The 24,114-nt window shown below is 51.1% G+C and overlaps 1 protein-coding gene across 3 annotated transcripts in view; it reads left to right on the forward strand.

Moving 5' to 3' along the window:
• CAPN2 (calpain 2) overlaps positions 1-24,114 on the forward strand; it is a 63,082-nt gene that overhangs the window by 25,775 nt on the left and 13,193 nt on the right. The window contains exons 3-11 of one of the 3 annotated variants that reach the window (XM_033851100.2): positions 3,894-4,012; positions 4,501-4,634; positions 5,731-5,899; positions 7,084-7,167; positions 16,610-16,695; positions 17,598-17,672; positions 18,375-18,535; positions 20,991-21,160; positions 23,375-23,386. In XM_033851100.2, coding sequence (XP_033706991.1) covers positions 3,894-4,012; positions 4,501-4,634; positions 5,731-5,899; positions 7,084-7,167; positions 16,610-16,695; positions 17,598-17,672; positions 18,375-18,535; positions 20,991-21,160; positions 23,375-23,386 — 1,010 coding nt within the window. The remainder of the gene's footprint in view (positions 1-3,893; positions 4,013-4,500; positions 4,635-5,730; positions 5,900-7,083; positions 7,168-16,609; positions 16,696-17,597; positions 17,673-18,374; positions 18,536-20,990; positions 21,161-23,374; positions 23,387-24,114) is intronic. The other 2 variants (XM_073800717.1, XM_033851103.2) reach the window with 2 other exon arrangements.

Consider the following 24,114-nt stretch of genomic DNA (forward strand, 5'->3'; position numbering starts at 1 on the left):
TTCCTTCTGGCGGAAGGAGCACAGACCAGAAGTTAAGAGTCTAGATTCCTGTCCCTGCACAGGTCCCCCTTTCCAGGACCTGTGACCTCAAGAAAGTAACTTAATCTCTCTCTCTTTTTTTTTCGTTTGGCCACACTGTACAGCTCGAGGGATCTTAATTCTCTGACCAGGGATTGAACCTGGGCCCCAGCAGTGAAAGCGCAGAGTCCTAACCACTGGACCACCAGGGAATTCCCTTTTTTTTTTTGTAACTTAATCTCTAAAAGGTACAGTTTTGTGGTCTAGGAGACATTCTAGGATTATGAATCCTTTCAGAGGAAACATGTTAGATTGGAATAGCAAGGGATGAAGAAAGCAATCCTCTCTGAAGGGCAGGGAGAGATGAGGCCTTGCTCCTCTCAGGATGACCAGGAAAAATACTTCTGGGACACGAAGGAAAAAAACAGGGAGCCGTGAAACTCTCCCGTGAAACAGGGAGCCGTGGCCACTGATTTCTGGGATGTCGCAAGAACGTCCAGGTCTGGTGGTGAGCGGTAATCTGAGACACATGTACGGTCAGCACTGACCTAGATGTATGACCCACAAAAAGAAAAAGAAAAAAAAAGGAAAAGGCATCACTACCTGAATTCAGTCACTGTCCCACAAATAGCACGGTCAGCCGTGACCTCCAACACTAAAAAGCAACCGACAGGTCCTGCAGACACACACTCGTGTGATGCCTACACACACGCACAAGGTAAAGGCATCGACGCTTGGTACCAAGGGAAAGAGAACCAGGAGGGCGTTAGAATGGCCCTCCCAGAGTCAGACAGAGTGGGCAGCTCTTCCGAGGATTTGACAGAAGAGCTGCAGGAACCATGGGAATAACTGGTTTCAGGACAGATGTCGCTGAAGTTCCTACACTTGGGCCCACTTTACCCACACGCCTGTCTGCCTCCATGTATTGACAGACCCAAGTCATTTTCCAAGATTCCTAGAAAATCTCAAATAACCTCAAGGAAAATAAGAATCACAGTCATCTCCAGGTTCTCAAAGAAGGACTAAAGTCAGGAGAAGATCTGAAGTTGGAGGAAGGGGAATAGATTGAAAAGGAGGATCTCATGACTCGAAGAGCAGCTGTCACTTGGTGTAGTCATCCTCCAGGGCAGACAGTATGATAAGGTCTAAGTGAGAGGGGGGTGGGTGCTCAGAATAGGCCTGAATGTCGTCTGTTTCAATGACAGTCTGGTTCCTACAAGGCAGCGTACGGAATCAAGCCGGGAAGAGCTCCTCTACATAGATTTCCATCCTCACCAACCGGGGGCTCCTTCCGCAGGGCCAGTGCTTAAAACCCTCACTGCCAAGTTTCTCTGCAAGCTCCTATTCTCACTGTGTCAAAGAGTGTGTCTCTAGTTTGGTTTATATAAAGATCTAGTTGACCCAGAAGGTTGTCTCTGAGATCTGACAAACACCACACCTTTTAAACTCTTCCTTGCAGTGTTTTACTGTTGGCAGTGCACTTAACCTCCTAAGCCTTGTCATTCTCAGCTTTTAACATGGAGATGGTCATAGCGCCATCCTCATAGAGCTGTTGTGAGAAATAAATGAGATGATGAACCTGCAGCTCCCAGAACACTGGCTGGCACATAGGAAGGCCTCATCAGTCATGGCTATTGCCCAAGCTCCCCTAGCCGTCAGGAGGCAGGAACTGGTAGCCCTGGCTAATGGGTCAGGAAATAGGGACTTGACCAGTTCTTGGAACTGAGAAGTCCAAGGCAGGTGTGGCTTCAGGTACAGCTTGATACAGGGACTCAAGTGATGACACCAGGACATGGTTTCTCTCTCTCCAGCTCTCAGCCCCTCTCCCTCTGAGTTGGCTGCAAGACGGCTTCAGCAGTAGGCCGCCCCTCATTGTAGAGCCAGTGCAGTAGAAGAGGGCACCTGTCCACTCTCTCTGAAGCCCCAGGAGTGGTCTCCTCACACTTCCCTGGCTCTGGCTGGATGGCAGAACCTTCCCCAAGTGAACCACTGAAGCCAGAGAACATGCAGCCCAGCTTGCTGAAGATCCACCTCTGGAACTGGGGGCAGGGCCAGCACTACCCAAACCTCTCAGGCAGGGAGACTTGCTTCCCGGAGGGTCACTGGTGGTGCCAGGAGGGAAGAGGTGGCCGCTGAGTGGAAAACTGCGGTGAACCCACAGAGGCCGCCCAACCTAAGGAGCAAAGGGATTTAACTTCCTTTGGCTACTGACTGGCTGGTTAGGGTGAGGTGTGCTTCTACTTCCCACAGGGCCGGCTTGAGCACCTAGAGGCCTCAGAGCTGTTCCCCCGTCATTGCTAAGTGTTAGCAGGTCAGTTGGTTCAGCAACTCTCAGGACACCAACTAGTCCACAGAATTCAAAGATTGCGGTGAATTTCAGTAACACTCTTTAAAAAGAGTTGACACTTAAAAAAATATTTTTTAACTTATTTTTATTTATTTATTTTTGGCTGCGTTGGGTCTTCGTTGCTGCGCACGGGCTTTCTCTAGTTGCGGCGAGAGGGGGCTACTCTTCGTTGCGGTGCGTGGGCTTCTCATTGCAGTGGCTTCTCTTGTTGCGGAGCATGGGCTCCAGTAGTTGTGGCTCACAGGCTCAGTAGTTGTGGCTCGCAGGCTTCAGAGCACAGGCTTGGTAGTTGTGGCGCATGGGTTTAGTTGCTCCGCAGCATGTGGGATCTTCCCAGATCGGGGCTCAAACCTGTGTCCCCTGCATTGGCAGGCGGATTCTTAACCACTGCGCCACCAGGGAAGTCCTTCAGTAACACTTTTAATAGACCTGCCAGTTAATAAAAATAAACCCAGCCATGGAAATCAAACTCATCTGAGGCTATTTCCTATTCTTGTCATGGGAAATTGTAGGAAAGTGCACATTCCTTAAGAATGGAGTAAACTGGGCTTCCCTGCTGGCGCAGTGGTTGAGAGTCCGCCTGCCGATGCAGGAGACACGGGTTCGTGCCCCGGTCCGGGAAGATCCCACGTGCCGCGGAGCGGCTGGGCCCGTGAGCCATGGCCGCTGGGCCTGCGCGTCTGGAGCCTGTGCTCCGCAACGGGAGAGGCCACAGCAGTGAGAGGCCACATACCAAAAAAAAAAAAAAAAAAAAAAGAATGGAGTAAACTTCCTCATCCTCGTCCCAGAACGCCCCCATCAGTCGGGCCTTTTATCTCGTGGCAAACATGACCCCTCCCCACCACCAGCTTGCTTCTGACCCCCTGAAATGGGTGTGTGCTTTACACACATGCTCTCGTCACACCTCCCAGTTACTCAACGTGTCGCAGAGGAGGGCACCGAGGCTAAGGGGAGGCCAGGCTGCCAGACAGCTGACCATCTGACTGTCCCCATCTTTGACTCCCACGTGTGGTACCCACACACCCGCCCAGAGGTGTTCCTCGCCCGTCCTCAGGGAGATAGCCCAGGGTGCCTCCTCAGATTCTGGCTCTTGCATTTGCATCCATGGGGCTGCCTGCCGGTGTCTTCTTCCTCTCCCTCAAACTCGCCCACTTTTAAACCCTGTGTTGTCAGAAGCCTCTGCTGCTGAGTTGGAGTCCTCACTCCACACATGATCGCTGCCATGCACCTTCAGTGGCCCAGGCCCAGAGCCGGCTGTGAGGACACAGTCCAGCCATCACCGGGTTCTGGGTTCTTCAGGGAATGAATTCTCCCATCTCAACTATCACAGCAAAAACATTTCTCCCTCAGCATTCCCTCAAGGCATCACCCCAGCCCTCCTCCATAGCCCTCGTGTGAGGACCAGCGGGGGGGGAACATCTGTGCCGGGCTCGCCTCAGGCCTCAAGTGCCAGAGGTGGGCACAAGAGGTTTAGCACCCTCCCGGCACTGAACCTGTCTGATGAGAGCTCCTTACACTGTGTTCACAGGTGACTGCTGGCTACTGGCAGCCATTGCCTCCCTCACCTTGAATGAAGAAGTCCTGGCCCGAGTCGTCCCCTTGGACCAGAGCTTCCAGGAGAACTACGCGGGGATCTTCCACTTCCAGGTAACTTAAGAGTTGGCTCGAGCTTCTCCTGAGCAGGTCCTGAGGGCTAGGAGCAGGTGCTGGGGGCCAGGCAAGGACACTGAGAGACAGCAGGAAGCTGCCTGGCCTGTCGTCGCCCTGGGACCCTGTAAGGACAGCAATGCGGAGGAGGGCGGTAGGGCAGGGCACTCAGGAAGTAATTCCCACATTTCTTTAAGAAAGTTGACTATTTGGGGTCTGAGACAAAATGTTAAGGTACCGCTCGCTGTTCTCCTTTTATGCCGGTAAAGGAGAAATAGCATTTTGAAAAGCATAAGGCTGGAGGGGCAGGTGTGGCCTGGGAGGCAAGGGCAGGTGCCTCTGCAAGGCTGTACCTGCAGGAGGAGGGCTAGAGGGGAGCATCTCCTCGGGGATGCGATGGGCTTGGGGAACCGGCGCCCAGGGGCCGGGCAGGGAGGAGCCAGCTGCGGCTCCCCCCCGCACACTGCCGCCACCTCCCCCTCCTGCAGTTCTGGCAGTACGGCGAATGGGTGGAGGTGGTGGTGGACGACAGGCTGCCCACCAAGGACGGGGAGCTGCTCTTCGTGCACTCGGTAGAGGGCAGTGAGTTCTGGAGCGCGCTGCTGGAGAAGGCCTACGCCAAGTAAGTGCCTGCCGTGCCCGTCCCCCCGCAGCCTGCCCCCAGCTGCCCTGCATTCTGGGAAGCAACACGGGACTTAGGCGAGGGCTGTCCCGAAGAGAAGTCCTCTGGTACAGGACTACTTTGGACAAGATTGGGCTCTCAATTCTAGGAGATAACGCACCCAGCTCTTGCTGTTTTTAACCAAATGCACAGGAACGAGTCATGGTACTGATCGTGCTGGCCTTAAGAAGGGCCTCTGCTTCCTTGGCAGGTCATGTTCCATTTTTGTCAGCTAAATACAGCAAAGAGTTGCTGCCCGTGGGCAAAACTATCCACTGCAGAGGTATGAAAATGATGCAGACTTGCCCACAGTACATAATATGCTGAGTAAAACTGGTTTCCCCAGCCGGGCCCCCGCCCCCCCCCAGGCTGCCCGGAGTCGAGCCTGTCCAGCGCTCAGCACTGCCCGTTCTCAGCAGGACGCCTACGTCGGCCCCCCTCCAGAGTGGCCGGGTCCTGGCCCTGCTGTCTGGGCTCCCTCTGGGAAAATGACCGGCTCTCAGGCATCAGGAGGATTTCTGTTCCTTCCAGCCCCTGCCAGGGAGGAGGGCCAGGAGTCACACACCCAGCTGTGAGAATCGGGCCTGAGATGCTACTAAGTCTTATGCTTTCACAGTAGAGTTAGGGAAGCCACAGGGCGCCAACATCGCCATGGGGAGAGACCAGCCCCTCCTAACACAGCACACGGAAGCTGCTTTCATTACTGAACTGTTTTCTTTTAAGCTATAAATGCCAAACAGCCAATTTAGCAGACCTCCCCCTTCCTGCCAGGATGTAGAAAGAATCAATACAGGAGGTTGGGCCAGATAAGCACCGAGGTCCTTCCTAACTCTTAAGGTTCTGTGAGATTTTTCCAAAACCTTCACCAAGTACCAGGCAGTGGTAGCTTTGGCGACAGTCACTGGCCCTCGTGGGCACCCGGAGGTGGAGACAAACCAAGGAAAGACCGAGCAGGGGGTCCCTGCAGCATCCAACAAAAGAGGCGTGGGGGGAGGGGCGCTCTGAGAAGCAGAAGTGTCCGCACCAGGTGGCAGCGGCATCTGTCCCCTCCCTGCAGGATCAATGGGTGTTACGAAGCACTCTCCGGGGGTGCCACCACTGAGGGCTTCGAGGACTTCACCGGAGGCATCGCCGAGTGGTATGAGTTACGGAAGGCCCCTCCCAACCTGTTCAGGATCATCCAGAAAGCTCTGCAGAAAGGCTCTCTCCTTGGCTGCTCTATCGATGTAAGTCCAGGCCTCCCTCCCTGGCCGCACCCCCATCTGCTCTAGCTGAAGGGAGCCTCCGCCAACAGTGACCAGAGACCCACTGCCCTCATTCCCCACACGGTTGGCGCATCCTTTGTCCACCATAGTGCACCTCACCCGGAGCCCAGGGGCGGCTAGGCAACCACCCGGCTGGCTGGGGTACAGCCGCTGGGGCGATGGGGACTCCAGCCTTTCCTTCTCCCACCTGCTTACAACCCTCAGCCTCCTCGGACTCACCACCCCGGACCACAGCTTCCCTGAGAGTCCCCTGCCCTCTGCTGGGCCCAAGGCAGGACCATTCTAGACACCTTCTGCCCCACCTGCGGGGCCTATGACCGCAGGGAGCCCAGCAGCCTTCCCTCCACTGCTGCAAGGTTAAGGGGCCCGTGGCAAGACTTCAGAAGGCACAGGAAGGAACCATTCCCACGTGCCACCCTTGCTGGTGAACGTCACCAGAGGAAGGGAGGTGGGCACAACCCCTGTCCCCAAGGAGCCTCCAGGCTTTGCCTGTGCCCGGCACCGGAGCCCTGTCCTAGCTCTGGTCCCTGTGGGGACAGGGGTAAGAAGTGTGGCTCTGGGGGCCCAAGTCTCTGTCTGACTCTAGGCAGGGATTCTCAGACTTTCTCTGCAAACCATGTTTGCATGGCAGAGACCCTTTCTACTCCGACACAGCCCTTCTCATTGACCCAGACAAAAATAACAACCTCCATCAGAACAGATGGGGAAGGAATGACTGGGGAAGTTCTAGTAGAACAGAAGCCAATTCTGAAGTCAGGCAGAAACGAACGGCTGTCCTAGTGTAAACCCTGCAGTGGGTGGGGCAGCCCTCGCAGTTTCAGGGGACTCAGCGCTCAGCGCACCTGGGCCGCCGATGCCGTCCAGGTGTGTGTCCTGAGTCCCCTCCACGGTGTGCCCTTTCCTGCGGGAATTTGTGACTGCGCCGGGCACACACGAGTGCAAGCGCCGCTCTCCCAGAGGGCTGCCCTCGGCCTCTTCTCTGGTTGTGAATAGCCGGGCAGCGCCTCAAAGAAGTAGTAGGTGGGCCTCCAGGCGGGAGCGAGAGCCCTCCACCCGGGCCAAGGCCCTGCTGAGCCCTGAGCGACAGAGGGAGGGAGGGAGGGAGGGAGGCGGCCGGCCTGGGACTGATTCTCCCACATTTCCAGATCACCAGTGCTGCAGACTCGGAGGCCATCACCTTCCAGAAGCTGGTGAAAGGGCACGCGTACTCGGTCACTGGCGCCGAGGAGGTAACGCCTGGGAGGCATTTTCGGGGGTCTTTCTCTTGTTGTTCGCCCGATAGCGAAAGCCATTTTTGCTGCTTGCTGAGGGTGGGGCCCGTGTTCCCCAGTTCTCGCTGCAATTCAGGGCCAAGGGGATGGGCCGGCCCTCTCCAGCCCCTGCCGACCACGTGCTGCCCTCTGCTGGCCACAGGTCGGTCCAGGCCCTCTGTGCCACTGAGTTCCAAAATTGTCTCGCTCTTCTGGACCAGGTAAGATAATACAACAACACTGCATCTGTGTAGTGTTCCGTCCTCTTCAAAGAGCTTTCATGAGACTTCCGGGAAGATGGCGGAAGAGTAAGACGCGGAGATCACCTTCCTCCCCACAGATACACCAGAAATACATCTACACGTGGAACAACTCCTACAGAACACCTAATGAACGCTGGCAGAAGACCTCAGACCTCCCCAAAGGCAAGAAACCCCCCACGTACCTGGGTAGGGCAAAAGAAAAAAGAATAAACAGAGACAAAAGGATAGGGACAGGTCCTGCACAAGCGGGAGGGAGCTGTGAAGGAGGAAAAGTGTCCACACACTAGGAAGCCCCTTCGTGGGCAGAGACTGCGGGTGGCGGAGGGGGAAGCTTCGGAGCCGCGGAGGAGACCACAGCAGCAGGGGTGCGGAGGGCAAAGCGGGGAGATTCCTGCACAGAGGATTGGTGCCGACCGGCACTCACCAGCCGAGAGGCTTGTCTGCTCGCCCGCAGGGGCGGGCGGGGCTGGGAGCTGAGGCTCGGGCTTCAGTCGGAGCGCAGGGAGAGGACTGGGGTTGGCGGTGTGAACACAGCCTGCAGGGCGTTAGTGTGCCACGGCTAGCCGGGAGGGAGTCCGGGGAAAAGTCTGGACCTGCCGAAGAGGCAAGAGACTTTTTCTTACCTCTTTGTTTCCTGGTGCGCGAGGAGAGGGGATTAAGAGCACTGCTTAAAGGAGCTCCAGAGACGGGCGCGAGCCGCGGCTAACAGCACGGACCCCAGAGACGGGCATGAGACGCTAAGGCCGCTGCTGCCGCCACCAAGAAGCCTGTGTGCGAACACAGGTCACTATCCACAACCCCTTCTGGGAGCCTGAGCAGCCCGCCACTGTCAGGGTCCCGGGATCCAGGGACAACTTCCCCGGGAGAACGCACGGCGTGCCTCAGGCTGGTGCAACGTCACGCTGGCCTCTGCCGCACAGGCTCGCCCTGCACTCCGTGCCCCTCCCTCCCCCCGGCCTGAGTGAGCCAGAGCCTCCGAATCAGCGGCTCCTTTAACCCCGTCCTGTCTGAGCAAAGAACAGACGCTCTCCGGCAACCTACACGCACAGGCGGGTCCAAATCCAAAGCTGAGCCCCGGGAGCTGTGCGAACAAAGAAGAGAAAGGGAAATCTCTCCCAGCAGCCACAGAAGCAGCGGATTAAAGCTCCACAATCAACTTGATGTACCCTGCATCTGTGGAATACCTGAATAGACAATGAATCATCCCAAATTAAGGAGGTGGTCTTTGAGAGCAAGATTTATTATTCTTCCCCCTTTTCCTTTGTTTGTGTGTATGTGTATGCTTCTGTGTGAGATTTTGTCTGTATAGCTTTGCTTCCACCATTTGTCTGAGGATTCTATCCGTCCTGGTTTTTTTTCTTAATAATTACTTTTTATTTTAATAACCTTATTTTATTTTACTTTATCTTCGTTTTCTTTCCTTCCTTCCCTGCTTTAGACAACGAATCATCCCAAATTAAGGAGGGGGACTTTGAGAGCAAGATTTATGACTTTTTCCTCTTTTCCTCTTTTTCTGAGTGTGTATGTGTATGCTTCTGTGTGAGATTTTGTCTGTATAGCTTTGCTTCCACCATTTGTTCCGGGTTCTATCCATCAGTTTTTTTGTTTTTTTTTTTCCTCTTAATAATTATTTCTTTATTTTAATAACTTCATTATATTTTATCTTTATTTTATTTTACTTTGTCTTCTTTCTTTTTTTCCTTCCTTCCCTCCTTCCTTTCTTGCTCCCTCCCTCCCTCCTTTCTTTCTTTCTACTTCTACTAATTCTTTCTTTCTACTTTTTCTCCCTTTTCTTCTGAGCCGTGTGGATGAAAGGCTCTTGGTGCTGCAGCCAGGAGTTAGTGCTGTGCCTCTGAGGTGGGAGAGCCAACTTCAGGACACTGGTCCACAAGAGGCCTCCCAGCTGCACATAATATCAAACGGCGAAAATCTCCCAGAGATCTCCATCTCAACGCTAGCACCCAGCTTCACTCAACGACCAGCAAGCTACAGTGCTGGACATCCTATGCCAAACAACTAGCAAGACAGGAACACAACCCCACCCATTAGCAGAGAGGCTGCCCAAAATCATAATAAGTCTACAGACACCCCAAAACACACCACCAGACGTGGACCTGCCCACCAGAAAGACAAGATCCAGCCTCATCCACCAGAACACAGGCACTAGTACCCTCCACCAGGAAGCCTACACAACCCACTGAACCAACCTTAGCCACTGGGGACAGACACCAAAAACAACAGTAACTACGAACCTTCAGCCTGCAAAAAGGAGACCCCAAACACAGTAAGATAAGCAAAATGAAAAGACAGAAAAACACACAGCAGATGAAGGAGCAAGATAAAAACCCACCACACCTAACAAATGAAGAGGAAATAGGCAGTCTACCTGAAAAAGAATTCAGAATAATGATAGTAAAGATGATCAAAAATCTTGGAAATAGAATAGACAAAATGCAAGAAACAGTTAACAAGGACCTAGAAGAACTAAAGATGAAACAAACAATGATGAACAACACAATAAATGAAATGAAAATACTCTAGATGGGATCAATAGCAGAAGGCAGAAGAACGGATAAGTGACCTGGAAGATAAAATAGTGGAAATAACTACTGCAGAGCAGAATAAAGAAACAAGGATGAAAAGAACTGAGGACAGTCTCAGAGACCTCTGGGACAATATTAAACGCACCAACATTCGAATTACAGGGGTTCCAGAAGAAGAAGAGAAAAAGAAAGGGACTGAGAAAATATTTGAAAGATTATAGTTGAAAACTTCCCTAATATGGGAAAGGAAATAGTTAATCAAGTCCAGGAAGCACAGAGAGTCCCATACAGGATAAATCCAAGGAGAAATACGCCAAGACACATATTAATCAAACTGTCAAAAATTAAATACAAAGAAAACATATTAAAAGCAGCAAGGGAAAAACAACAAATAACACACAAGGGAATCCCCATAAGGTTAACAGCTGATCTTTCAGCAGAAACTCCGCAAGCCAGAACGGAGTGGCAGGACATATTGAAAGTGATGAAGGAGAAAAACCTGCAACCAAGATTACTCTACCCAGCAAGGATCTCATTCAGATTTGATGGAGAAATTAAAACCTTTACAGACAAGCAAAAGCTGAGAGAGTTCAGCACCACCAAACCAGCTCTACAACAACTGCTAAAAGAACTTCTCTAGGCAAGAAACACAAGAGAAGGAAAAGACCTACAATAACGAACCCAAAACAATTAAGAAAATGGGAATAGGAACATACATATCGATATTACCTTAAATGTAAATGGACTGAATGCTCCCACCAAAAGACACAGATTGGCTGAATGGATACAAAAACAAGACCCATATATTTGCTGTCTACAAGAGACCCACTTCAGACCTAGAGACACATACAGACTGAAAGGGGATGGAAAAAGGTATTTCATGCAAATGGAAACCAAAAGAAAGCTGGAGTAGCAATTCTCGTATCAGACAAAATAGACTTTAAAATACAGGCTATTAGAAGAGACAAAGAAGGACACTACATAATGATCAAGGGATCGATCCAATAAGAAGATATAACAATTGTAGATATTTATGCACCCAACATAGGAGCACCTCAATACATAAGGCAAATACTAACAGCCATAAAAGGGGAAATCGACAGTAACACATTCATAGTAGGGGACTTTAACACCCCACTTTCACCAATGGACAGATCATCCAAAATGAAAATAAATAAGGAAACACAAGCTTTAAATGATACATTAAACGAGATGGAGTTAATTGATATTTATAGGACATTCCATCCAAAAACAACAGAATACACATTTTTCTCAAGTGCTCATGGAACATTCTCCAGGATAGATCATATCTTGGGTCACAAATCAAGCCTTGGTAAATTTAAGAAAACTGAAATTGTATCAAGTATCTTTTCCGACCACAACGCTATGCGACTAGATAGCAATTACAGGAAAAGATCTGTAAAAAATACAAACACATGGAGGCTAAACAATACACTACTTAATAACGAAGTGATCACGGAAGAAATCAAAGAGGAAATAAAAAAATACCAAGAAACAAATGACAATGGAGACACGACGACTCAAAATCTATGGGATGCAGCAAAAGCAGTTCTAAGAGGGAAGTTTATAGCAATACAATCCTACTTAAGAAACAGGAAACATCTCGAATAAACAACCTAACCTTGCACCTAAAGCAATTAGAGAAAGAAGAACAAAAAAACCCCAAAGTTAGCAGAAGGAAAGAAAGCATAAAGATCACATCAGAAATAAATGAAAAAGAAATGAAAGAAACGATAGCAAAGATCAATAAAACTGAAAGCTGGTTCTTTGAAAGGATAAACAAAATTGATAAACCATTAGCCAGACTCATCAAGAAAAAAAGGGAGAAGACTCAAATCAATAGAATTAGAAATGAAAAAGGAGAAGTAACAACTGACACTGCAGAAATACAAAAGATCACGAGAGATTACTACAAGCAACTCTATGCCAATAAAATGGACAACCTGGAAGAAATGGACAAGTTCTTAGAAAGGCACAACCTGCCAAGACTGAATCAGGAAGAAATAGAAAATATGAACAGACCAATCACAAGCACTGAAATTGAAACTGTGATTAAAAATCTTCCAACAAACAAAAGCCCAGGACCAGATGGCTTCACAGGCGAATTCTATCAAACATTTATAGAAGAGCTATCACCTATCCTTCTCAAACTCTTCCAAAATATAGCAGAGGGAGGAACACTCCCCAACTCATTCTACGAGGCCACCATCACCCTGATACCAAAACCAGACAAGGATGTCACAAAGAAAGAAAACTACAGGCCAATATCACTGATGAACATAGATGCAAAAATCCTCAACAAAATACTACCAAACAGAATCCAACAGCACATTAAACGGATCATACCCCATGATCAAGTGGGGTTTATTCCAGGAATGCAAGGGTTCTTCAATATACGCAAATCAATCAACGTGATACACCATATTAACAAATTGAAGGAGAAAAACCATATGATCATCTCAATAGAGGCAGAGAAAGCTTTTGACAAAATTCAACACCGATTTATGATAAAAACCCTGCAAAAGTAGGCATAGAGGGAACTTTCCTCAACATAATAAAGGCCATATATGACAAACCCACAGCCAACATCGTCCTCAATGGTGAAAAACTGAAAGCATTTCCACTAAGATCAGGAACAAGACAAGGTTGCCCACTCTCACCACTCTTATTCAACATAGTTTTGGAAGTTTTAGCCACAGCAATCAGAGAAGAAAAGGAAATAAAAGGAATCCAAATTGGAAAAGAAGAAGTAAAGCTGTCACTATTTGCAGATGACATGATACTATACATAGAGAATCCTAAAGATGCTACCAGAAAACTACTAGAGCTAATCAATGAATTTGGTAAAGTAGCAGAATTCAAAATTAATGCACAGAAATCTCTGGCATTCCTATACACTAAAGATGAAAAATCTGAAAGTGAAATCAACAAAACACTCCCATTTACCATTGCAACAAAAAGAATAAAATATCTAGGAATAAGCCTACCTATGGAGACAAAAGACCTGTATGCAGAAAATTATAAGACACTGATGAAAGAAATTAAAGATGATACAAATAGATAGACAGATATACCATGTTCTTGGATTGGAAGAATCAACATTGTGAAAATGACTCTACTACCCAAAGCAATCTGCAGATTCAATGCAATCCCTATCAAACTACCACTAGCATTTTTCACAGAACTAGAACAAAAAATTTCACAATTTGTATGGAAACACAAAAGACCCCGAATAGCCAAAGCAATCTTGAGAACGAAAAACGGAGCTGGAAGAATCAGGCTTCCTGACTTCAGACTATACTACAAAGCTACAGTAATCAAGACAGTATTGTACTGGCACAAAAACAGAAATATAGATCACTGGAACAGGATAGAAAGCCCAGAGATAAACCCACACACATATGGTCACCATATCTATGATAAAGGAGGCAGGAATGTACAGTGGAGAAAGGACAGCCTCTTCAATAAGTGGTGCTGGGAAAACTGGACAGCTACATGTAAAAGTATGAGATTGTATCACTCCCTAACACCCTGCACAAAGATAAGCTCAAGGTGGATTAAAGACCTAAATGTAAGGCCAGAAACTATCAAACTCTTAGAGGAAAACATAGGCAGGACACTCTATGACATAAATCACAGCAAGGTCCTTTTTGACCCACCTCCTAGAGAAATGGAAATAAAAACAAAAATAAACAAATGGGACCTAATGAAACTTAAAAGCTTTTGCGCAGCAAAGGAAACCATAAACAAGACCAAAAGACAACCCTCAGAATGGGAGAAAATATTTGCAAATGAAGCAACTGACAAAGGATTAATCTCCAAAATTTATAAGCGGCTCATGCAGCTTAATAACAAAAAAACAAACAACCCAATCCAAAAATGGGCAGAAGACCTAAATAGACATTTCTCCAAAGAAGATATACAGACTGCCAACAAACACATGAAAGAATGCTCAACATCACTAATCATTAGAGAAATGCAAATCAAAACTACAATGAGGTATCATCTCACACCAGTCAGAATGGCCATCATCAAAAAATCTGGAAACAATAAATGCTGGAGAGGGTGTGGAGGAAACGGAACCCTCTTACACTGTTGGTGGGAATGTAAATTGATACAGCCACTGTGGAGAACAGTATGGAGGTTCCTTTAAAAACTACAAATAGAACTACCATATGACCCAGCAATCCCACTACTGGGCATATACCCTGAGAAAACCGTAATTCAAAAAGAGTCATGTACGAAAATGTTCATTGCAGCTCTATTTACAATAGCCCGGAGATGGAAACAACCTAAATGTCCATCATCGGATGAATGGATAAAGAAGATGTGGCACATATATACGATGGAATATTACTCAGCCATAAAAAGAAACGAAATTGAGCTATTTGTAATGAGGTGGATGGACCTAGAGTCTGTCATACAGAGTGAAGTAAGTCAGAAAGAGAAAGACAAATACCGTATGCTAACACATATATATGGAATTTAAGGAAAAAAAATGTCATGAAGAACCTAGGGGTGAAACAGGAATAAAGACACAGACTTACTAGAGAATGGACTTGAGGATATGGGGAGGGGGAAGGGTAAGCTGGGACAAAGCGAGAGAGAGGCGTGGACATATATACACTACCAAACGTAAGGTAGATAGCTATTGGGAAGCAGGCGCATAGCACAGGGAGATCAGCTCTGTGCTTTGTGACCGCCTGGAGGGGTGGGATAGGGAGGGTGGGAGGGAGGGAGACGCAAGCGGGAAGAGATATGGGAACATATGTGTATATATATAACTGATTCATTTTGTTGTGAAGCTGAAACTAACATAAAAAAAACAACAAAAAAAGTGCTTTCACATTTGATCTCACAGAAGCATTGGTGCCCCAATTACTGTAGTGGTCAAATCTGACTCTGCTTGCCAGCTGTGTGGCCTTGGGCAGTTATTTAAGCTCTCTTCTGCCCCCTAGTTTCCTCAGATTTAAATTAGAAACAGTAATAATAATATCCATTGTAGGGACTTCCCTGGTGGTGCAGTGGTTAAGAATCCGCCTGCCAGTGCAGGGAACACGGGTTCGAGCCCTGGTCCGGGAAGATGCCATATGCTGTGGAGCAACTAAGCCCGTGCGCCACAAGTACTGAGCCTGCGCTCTAGAGCCCATGAGCCACAACTACTGAGCCCACGTGCCACAACTACTGAAGCCTGTACGCCTAGAGCCCGTGCTCCACAACAAGAGAAGCCACTGCAATGAGAAGCCCACGCACTGCAACAAAGAGTAGCCCCCGCTCGCTGCAACTAGAGAAAGCCCACGCACAGCAACGAAGACCCAACGCAGCCAAAAATTGATTAATTAATTAATTAAAAAAAATAACATCCATTGCAGGTTGTTGAGGTGATTCAAACAAGTTAATATATGTAAAGCACTGAGACTGCACCTGACACATTGTGTCCAAGCAGGTCGCTGTCCTGGATTTTGCTGGCGGTTTTTGTTTGTTTTTATACTATAAGGTAGCCACCATCCACTGTTAATTACAAAACCCGGACTAGATCCCAGGTCTTCTGACATGTGCAGTGCCCTCTCTCTCTCTTTATTTTTTTTTAACACCACCACATATATCTTTTTATTTTGAAAAATTTCAAGTCTACAGAAAAGTTGACAGAATAGTGTAATAAACATCCAAATGCTATTTTTCCAGATTCAACAGTGGTTGAAATTTTCCACATCTGTTTTGTCTCTGTGTATGTGTACTTCCTTTCTGAGCCATTTGGAAGTAAATTGCAGATGTCACAACAGACGCTTCACTCCTGAATACTTCAGCATTTATCTCCTACCCATAAGGACACTCTCTTACATAATCCCAGTACTATTTTCATGCTGAAGAAATAAACATTAATTCAATAGCATGATCTAATATATAGTCCATGTAAACATTTTCCCAGTTGCTCCAAAATGTCCTTTAGAGTACCCTCGATGCCCCCAGTCCAGGGTTTAATCAAGATTCATGCACTGCATTTGCTTGTCATCACCAGTGTTCATTTGATGGAGCTCCTGTGACAAAAGTACATGCTATTATAGTTAGTTAAACTAAGGTTCAGAGGTGACGTGCCAATTCAGCATCTAGAACAAGCACATTTGTGCCTCAGACTCAGGATAGAGGTTAAAGAGCCCTGGTCCTTGCGGCTTCCCTGGTGGCGCAGTGGTTGGGAGTCCACCTGCCGATGCAGAGGACACGGGTTCGTGCCCCGGGCCGGGAAGATCCCACATGCCGCGGAGCGGCTGGGCCCGTGAGCCATGTCCGCCGAGCCTGCGTGTCCGGAGCCTGTGCTCCGCAACGGGAGAGGCCACAGCAGCGAGAGGCCCGCGTGCCGCAAAAAAAAAAAAGAGCCCTGGTCCTCCAAGGGCCAGACCCTGGGAGCTGCCCAAGACAAGCAGCAGCGAGGGTCTGGGAGTCAAGGCCCTCTCCCTTTTGCGATCCCCCTTATTACATGGACTTGACGCCTCCTGCCCCTGGCTCATGGAGAAAAAGGGGCTTTGGGCCGGAGAACCTCCAGGCCTGGCTTGAACTCAACATCTCTCTCCTCTCCTTCCCCCACCCCTCCTGCAGGTGGAAAGCAGAGGAAGCCTGCAGAAGCTGATCCGCATCCGGAATCCCTGGGGAGAGGTGGAGTGGACCGGGCAGTGGAACGACAAGTGAGTAGGGCAGGTTCGGGAGCCGGCGTGCGGGCACTCTTTCCAGGGGTCTCTGGGGAGCTGAGGAGGGGGCATGGTAGCCGTGCTGAGAATAAATCCCCGAGAGCACAGGCCACCCCGAGTGGGACCCCGGGGGCTGGTGGCCCTCTAGGCTCTTAAGCAGTGCACTCCAGCCGTCTGGGTGCCTTTACAAGGGCTCCTGGGATGCTCATCCTTTCATCACCTCATGGTTCCTCCCTTCCCTAGCTCGGCGTCACCTTGCTATTGGATCTTCAGGGAAAAAATACACCCTTCCTCCCCTAAGCACTCGTTCTATCCCAAGGATGTAAACGTTGTGCCTGTGACCAGAGAGAAGTCCTTCTGTTGATGTCCAGGGTTCCTGGTAGGCCTGTTAGACCTTCGACTCTCTGGGGTGAACTCTGTGAGCCCCTCTCATGGTCTTCCTCTGCTCCCGTCTCCCCGTGCCCCTCCACAGCCCAGCACCCACGGTTCTTCACCTTTTCCCTGGCGGCCTCTGCCATGGCATAGAGACGCCTGCCCGGGACTGCAGGCCAGCCACAGAGACCAAGATGAGCGCCCCTCCCCTACATCGAATTTCCAATCACCCCTTAAAAGAGCTGACAGGCCCATCTCAGTTTGGGCCACTGATGCTACTTCATGTCTCTCTGATGGGCTGTGTTCATCTTCTGGAATCTTCCTTGCCACCATCTTCCAGGACAATGTATCCTCTCACCTTGCTGCCCTGTACCTCTCAGCCACCCGTGTGTTACTTCCCTCCCTTACTGGGGTCTGAGCCCTCAGGTGGGAGAGCATGTCCCCGGTCCTCAACTTTGGGGCATCTTGGGGAGAAGTCATCGTCCCACACTAGTTTCTAATGCCTCTCCCATTGCTTGGTTTTCCAGCTGCCCAAACTGGACCACTATTGACCCAGAGGAGAGGGAAAGGCTGACCAGGCGGCAGGAAGATGGGGAATTCTGGTAAGATTCTTAGGCGTTAGGGAAAGAGGTGTCTGATCTTCACTAGAAAATGAGTGAGATTATCGTGTTGAGGGAGCAGGGGCGTGGGATCCTGGTTTTGTTGTTGTTTTAAATTCACTATAAGACCTTGAACAAAACAATTCTTGAACCTCTTCAGTTTGTCCATCTCAGCAGTAGGGTTTCAAAGCTGAGCAGCTCAGCAGAGAAGGCTAAGAATCCCTGCAGGCATGTTCAGGTCCCAAGAGAAAAGAGGGGGAAGGTGGGCCTTTCTCCTAACCAGTTCCTAGAGATTCATCCCGAGGCCTCAAGAAATGGCTCCCTTGGAGAGTAGCAGTGGGGCCCACGCGGCTGTGTCTGTGCTACTCTGGGACCACCTACGTCTGCACAGTACTGGCGTTTTACCAAATGAGCAGCCGTATTTTGTCTCATTTGATGCACGTGGCCCCCATTTTTACAGATGAGGGTTCTGAGTTTCATAGAGGCTTAAGTAACTTGCTGAAGGTCACCTGACTAGAAGGTGGTAGCACCAGGACTAGAGTTGGCGCCTTCCAGTGGCGGACCTGGTGGCCATGTGGCCCCGAGGTGCTGTCTCCTAGCAGCTCTGCCTGGCCCTGACTGGGTCCTAGTCTGGCCTTGGGCGGAAGGTCCAGGCTTATCATCGTGTCCTCCGGCAACCTGGGTGCTGCGTCCCTGCTTTTGCAGGATGTCTTTCAACGACTTCCTGAGGCACTATTCCCGCCTGGAGATCTGCAACCTGACCCCTGACACGCTGACCAGTGACACCTACAAGAAGTGGAAACTCACCAAGATGGATGGGAACTGGAGGCGGGGCTCCACCGCGGGCGGCTGCAGGAACTACCCGAGTGAGCACCCTGCCACCGTCCCACCCTGGTGTGCTGCACCCCATCCTGGCCGCTCCTACCCTCCAGGACCCTCTGCCTCTTCTCCCTGAGTCTCCACCTCAACACCCTTCTTGTCCCCTCAGCCCCTTGCCTTCTGCACTCACTTGTCTCCCTGCCCACGCAGAACCCAAGACGTGCTGTTTCTGTGATTCCGCTCTGGGCCCTAGATTCCCTGATGCCACGGCCTCGCCCACTGAGGCAGCGTTAGTCCCACTTCATACCCATGGGCTACTTTTTTTTTTGTTTTTTTTTGCGGTACGCGGGCCTCTCACTGTTGTGGCCTCTCCCGTTGCGGAGCACAGGCTCCGGACGCGCAGGCTCAGCGGCCATGGCTCACGGGCCCAGCCGCTCCGCGGCATGTGGGATCTTCCCGGACCAGGGCACGAACCCGTGTCCCCTGCATCGGCAGGTGGACTCTCAACCAGTGCGCCACCAGGGAAACCCCCATGGGCTACTTTATCCACACGAAGCCCACGCGGCCTAGCCCAGCAGGGGGACCTCACCCACTGGACCTCTGCACATCCAGACCCTGGTTGTTGCCTGGCAATCCTCTTGTGCCCAATTCACTCAGCAGGTGTTGATGGGGTCCTGCTCAGATGGGGGCAAGGACTCCTCCTCTGGTTTATAGTTTGTTTATTCCCCTGACCCTTCTGCCTCGATGGCCCAGTCCTCCCCTGGCCTCTCCCACTCAGAAATTGTCCCATCATGATGACATTTGCCAATTATGAAACATACATTGGGTGCTAGGAACTGTGCTAAGTGATTTATTAATATATTACTCCATTGAATCCTCACAACAGCCTTCTGAGGCAGGCACTTTATTATCATCTCCATCTTTAAGATGAGGGGACTGAGGCTTGGAGAGGTTAAGTGACTTGCCTAAGGCCTCACAGCCTTCACTGTGCCCGGGATTTGAACCCGGGCAGTCTGACTGTGGAGTCAGTCTTTAAGTACTGCAATGGCAATTCATGGTCATATATTGATTCTCTTGTTGCAGATGAGGAAACCAAGGCTCTCAGTGGCATACCTGGGCCACAGAGCAAGTAGTCAGACTGGGACTAGCAGATTGGTGCCTCTAGCTCTGGTGCTTTTTTTTTTTGGCGGCATTGGGTCTTTGTTGCTGTGTGCAGGCTTTCTCTAGTTGTGGCGAGCGGGGGCTACTCTTCCTTGCGGTGCGCAGGCTTCTCATTGCGGTGGCTTCTCTGGTTGCGGAGCATGGGCTCTAGGCACGCGGGCTTCAGTAATTGTGGCTCTAGAGCACAGGCTCAGTAGTTGTGGCACACGGGCTTAGTTGTTCTGTGGCATGTGGGATCTTCCCGGACCAGGGATCGAACCTGGGTCCCCTGCATTGGCAGGCAGATTCTTATCCATTGCACCACCAGGGAAGCCCAGCTCTGGTGCTTTTAATCCTTCATCTCATGTATGCAGCCACCAAGCAAGTTCCAGAGGTGCTGGGATGGTCCTCTGCCTCAGATAAGACTATGTCTCCTACCCACTAGATCAGGGGTTGGCAGACTCTCTCTTAAGGGCCAGAGAGTTGACCCTTTAGGCTCTGTGGGCCATCTAGTCTCTATGGCAACTATTCAAATGTTGCTGTAGCCCGAAGGCAGCCATACTTAAATGAACAGATATGATGACTGTGTTCTAATAAAACTTTACTTGTAAAAACAGGCAGCCAGCAGCCCATAGAGCCATAGTTGGCCAAACCCTACACTAGATACCTTTATCTCCACAAGTAGAATGTTAGTAGGTAAAGGAAGGAGATCACATTAATTATCCTTAAGATGAATGAATCTCGGCTCCTTCCTGCAAGTTGGTTTTGAAAGTTGGGAGGGCAGAGACACCATGGGAGTGGGCAAGGGGACAGGCCCAGGAGGACGGGGACACAGAACAAGAGGCTGAGATGGGGCACAGGATGTTCCTGGCCCCTGGGTTCATTGAGGGGGGTGCAAACCTAGTCCCCAAGTCCCCCCAGCCAGGCCAGCTGGGCCATCTCTAACCCCCGAGTTAGAGCCTGGTGAGAAGATACCACGGGGAGATATCACAGCTGAGCCAAAGGAGATCTGGGCCTCAGCTCTGACCACCCTGTTCCAGGATGCCTCCAAGCCCAGCCAGCCTGAGGGCGAGCGAGAGAGAACTGCAAAGGGGAGTTTCTAATTTAGGTTCCCGTGAGGTTCAGACAAACCCCCAGCCCTCCACTGCTCATGGCCTGTTGCCACCCGGACGGGCTGCCAGCCAGCCCTGGTCTCTGGTTCCTCTGCCCTGCCATACCCCCACCTGCCCATCCTCACCCCTCTCCCAGCAGCCTCCAACCCCTGCGACCAGCGCAGCCTCGTCTCCTCGTCCCCCCATGCACACCTGTTCACGCTGGGCTCCTGCGGTCTGAGTGACTGACCCCCGCCCCTTCTGGCTACAGATACCTTCTGGATGAACCCTCAGTACCTGATCAAGCTGGAGGAGGAGGACGAAGACCAGGAGGATGGGGAGAACGGCTGCACCTTCCTGGTGGGTCTCATCCAGAAGCACCGGCGGCGGCAGAGGAAGATGGGCGAGGACATGCACACCATTGGCTTCGGCATCTATGAGGTATGGGAGGGGCGTCCACAGGGCTGGGGCTCCTCCTTCCCTTCCACCTTGGCTCGTGTCAGCCCCTGCGAGGAAGGCCAACCCCAGAGGCAGACCTGGAGATGGGACCCCAGGCCGGGAGCTTGGCCAAGGATAAGCAAAGCCATGGGCCGGGCCAGTCCTAAGAGACTCATGCAGGGAGGTCCCTGCAATTGGTCTGGGTCACCAGGAGCCCCCGCCCCCCTTCCCCTGCAGCCAGCTTCCGGAGAGTCCCGCTCTTTCAAGTGGCCTCCGTGTCCCTCCTCACTTCCCCCAGGCCTGGCACTCTGGCTGGCCACCAATCTCCAAAGGACAGAACAGATGTAAGGCGAGGACAGAGTGTGCTGGACCATGTCCGGAGCCACTGTGAGGGCAGGAACTGAGCCAGCAGGTCCCGTCCCGCTGGGCAGAGCCCGTGCTCGGGGCAGGGGAGCAGTTGGTCCTCTGCTTCCACCAGGGCTCAGCCGGCTAGAGCCCCGCGCCCAACACAGGCGCTCTCACTGCCCCCATGTCCTTTCATTCCGAACCAACTGACCCAACACGCTGGGCCTGGTCCCTTCCCCTCTCCCTTCTCCCGCACAGAGAAGAGCTGCTCCTGGCCTGGGGTGAGCAGTGGGAGAAGCGGGGTGCAAGGAAGACTTCAGAGCCGCTCAAGTGGGGTGCACTTTGGTGTGATGGGCGGGCCGCAGTGATGTGCTGGAACCGGCCCACTCTTCCCAGCCTGACATTCAGTGAGGTCACGTGGGCAGCCTGAAGACAGCCACGGCAGGGAGGGGGCAGTATGTACAGCATGGACATTAGCAAATACTACACATCAGGTCTCCCACCGAACCCTGAGAGCCGGGCTCCCAGCACGGCGCGTAGGAGTCAGACACAGTGTCGGGGAGAAGGCTGTCTGCTCACTTCACCCAGCAGGGAAACGCGGCTGCCGCCCGTGGGGCGACGATCTGCCTGCTCACCCACCAACAGGTGGAGCTGGGCAGGCACCATCATTTCTAAAAATGCACATAAGGGCTTCCCTGGTGGCGCAGTGGTTGAGAGTCTGTCTGCCGATGCAGGGGACACGGGTTCGTGCCCCGATCCGGGAAGATCCCACGTGCCGCGGAGCGGCTGGGCCCGTGAGCCATTCCGCTGAGCCTGAGCGTCTGGAGCCTGTGCTCCGCAACGGGAGAGGCCAAAACTGAGAGGCCTGTGTACCGCAAAAAAAAAAAAAAAAAAAAAAAAAAAGCACATAATTCCAAGCTTCTCAGTCTCTGAAGTAGGAGCTGAGGACTTCAGATCTAGGACAGAATAGCTGCAAGAAAAATGCACACTGAATTGTGACACACAGCCCGGACTTGGAAATCCAGCCATGGGCTTTCAGAGCCAAGAAGCACCTGTCCCATTTTAGAGATAAGGAAACTGAGGCCAGAGAAGGGAAGCGACTTGCTTGAGGAAATACAGATGGATGTGGCCGGCAGCAGCTTCGAACCAGCACCTGCTGGCCCCCAGCCCCGGGGGGCAGCTGTGTCCCTGTGCTGCTTCCTCCAGCCCTGCTTTCCCTGGCGGCGAGGGTGGGGTGTGGGCTTTGCTACAGGCAGCTGGGTGACCTCAGCCAGGTCAGCCAGGTCACTTCACAGCTCCAGGCCTCGGTTTCTTGCTCTATAAGTTAAGCACGGTGCTAAGGGCTCATGTACATTATCGCCGGCTCATAAGATTTTTTTTTTTTTTAAGGGAATTCCTTTATTTTTATTTTTTACTTATTTATTTGTGGCTGTGTTGGGTCTTCGTTTCTGTGCAAGGGCTTTCTCTAGTTGCGGCATGCGGGGGCCACTCTTCATCGCGGTGCGCGGGCCTCTCACTGCTGTGGCCTCTCCCGTTGCGGAGCACAGGCTCCGGACACGCAGGCTCAGCGGCCATGGCTCACGGGCCCAGCCGCTCCGCGGCATGTGGGATCTTCCCGGACCAGGGCTCGAACACCGTGTCCCCTGCATCGGCAGGCGGACTCCCGACCACTGCGCCACCAGGGAAGCCCAAGATTTTTTTTAAAATGTGGGAATACGTTGCGTTCCTTGGGAAATAATTACTGGGTTGACTTAGTTCCTATTGGTAAAGCTACAGAGAAAGGGGGGTAGCAAAGGAGACCGTCTCAGTGGTGACATTTCTTTCTGGAGCTTTTCCAGAGTCTGAATTCAGCGTGTTCTCCTTTATTTGCAGATTCCAGAGGAGGTACGTCTGGCTCACGTCAGCCGCTGTCCCTGGGGGCTCAGGTTCACCAACAAGGAAGAGGCTTAGACTGCTGGCTCGGGGGTCTTGTGAAGCCTGGGCAGGGGCTGGTGGCGATGAAGGATGAGTCCCCAGCCCCTCTGGGCTGCAGTGAGGTTGCTCAGGTCCTAGATCCCAGGGTCTAAGCACAGGGTAAGGCAGCTGGGGCAGTTGCCACGGGGCGCGCTGTCTCCCCAGACCTGGCAAAGCCGCTGCACACATTGAGTCCCGGGTGGAGGGTCCGTGGTCCAGGGGCTGCAGGAGACTCTTCCTGGAGTCCAGTAGTGCTCTTAAAACAGGCCTAAAGGGAAATGATGAGCCCTGCGGTGGCATTATAAGATGGGGGAGCACAGAAAGAGGCCCGGACCCCATTCCCAGCTCTGCCATTTGCAAGCTGTGTGACCTTGAGCAATTAACCTGTCCTCTCTGGACTTCAGTTTCTTCGTCAGTAAAACTGGTCAACCATCCACCTTGCCAGACTATTGGGATGCGCTGTGATACGTGAGAGCACTTAGTAGGCCCACAGTTAGGCTTAACCGAGCTGGTGAGACACAGTCGCAGTGTGTGTTTTTAAAGGCAACAGTTATTCAAGTCGACACACAGGACAGGGCAGTTGGTGGCGTGCTGGGCCTTTGTGGATGCCGTGGTCAGACTGACACCCCACATTTGAGAGCTGCGCCCCCTCCTCGCCG

This window comes from Tursiops truncatus, chromosome 1, assembly GCF_011762595.2.
Source record: "Tursiops truncatus isolate mTurTru1 chromosome 1, mTurTru1.mat.Y, whole genome shotgun sequence".
Classification (NCBI taxonomy): Eukaryota; Metazoa; Chordata; class Mammalia; order Artiodactyla; family Delphinidae; genus Tursiops; species Tursiops truncatus.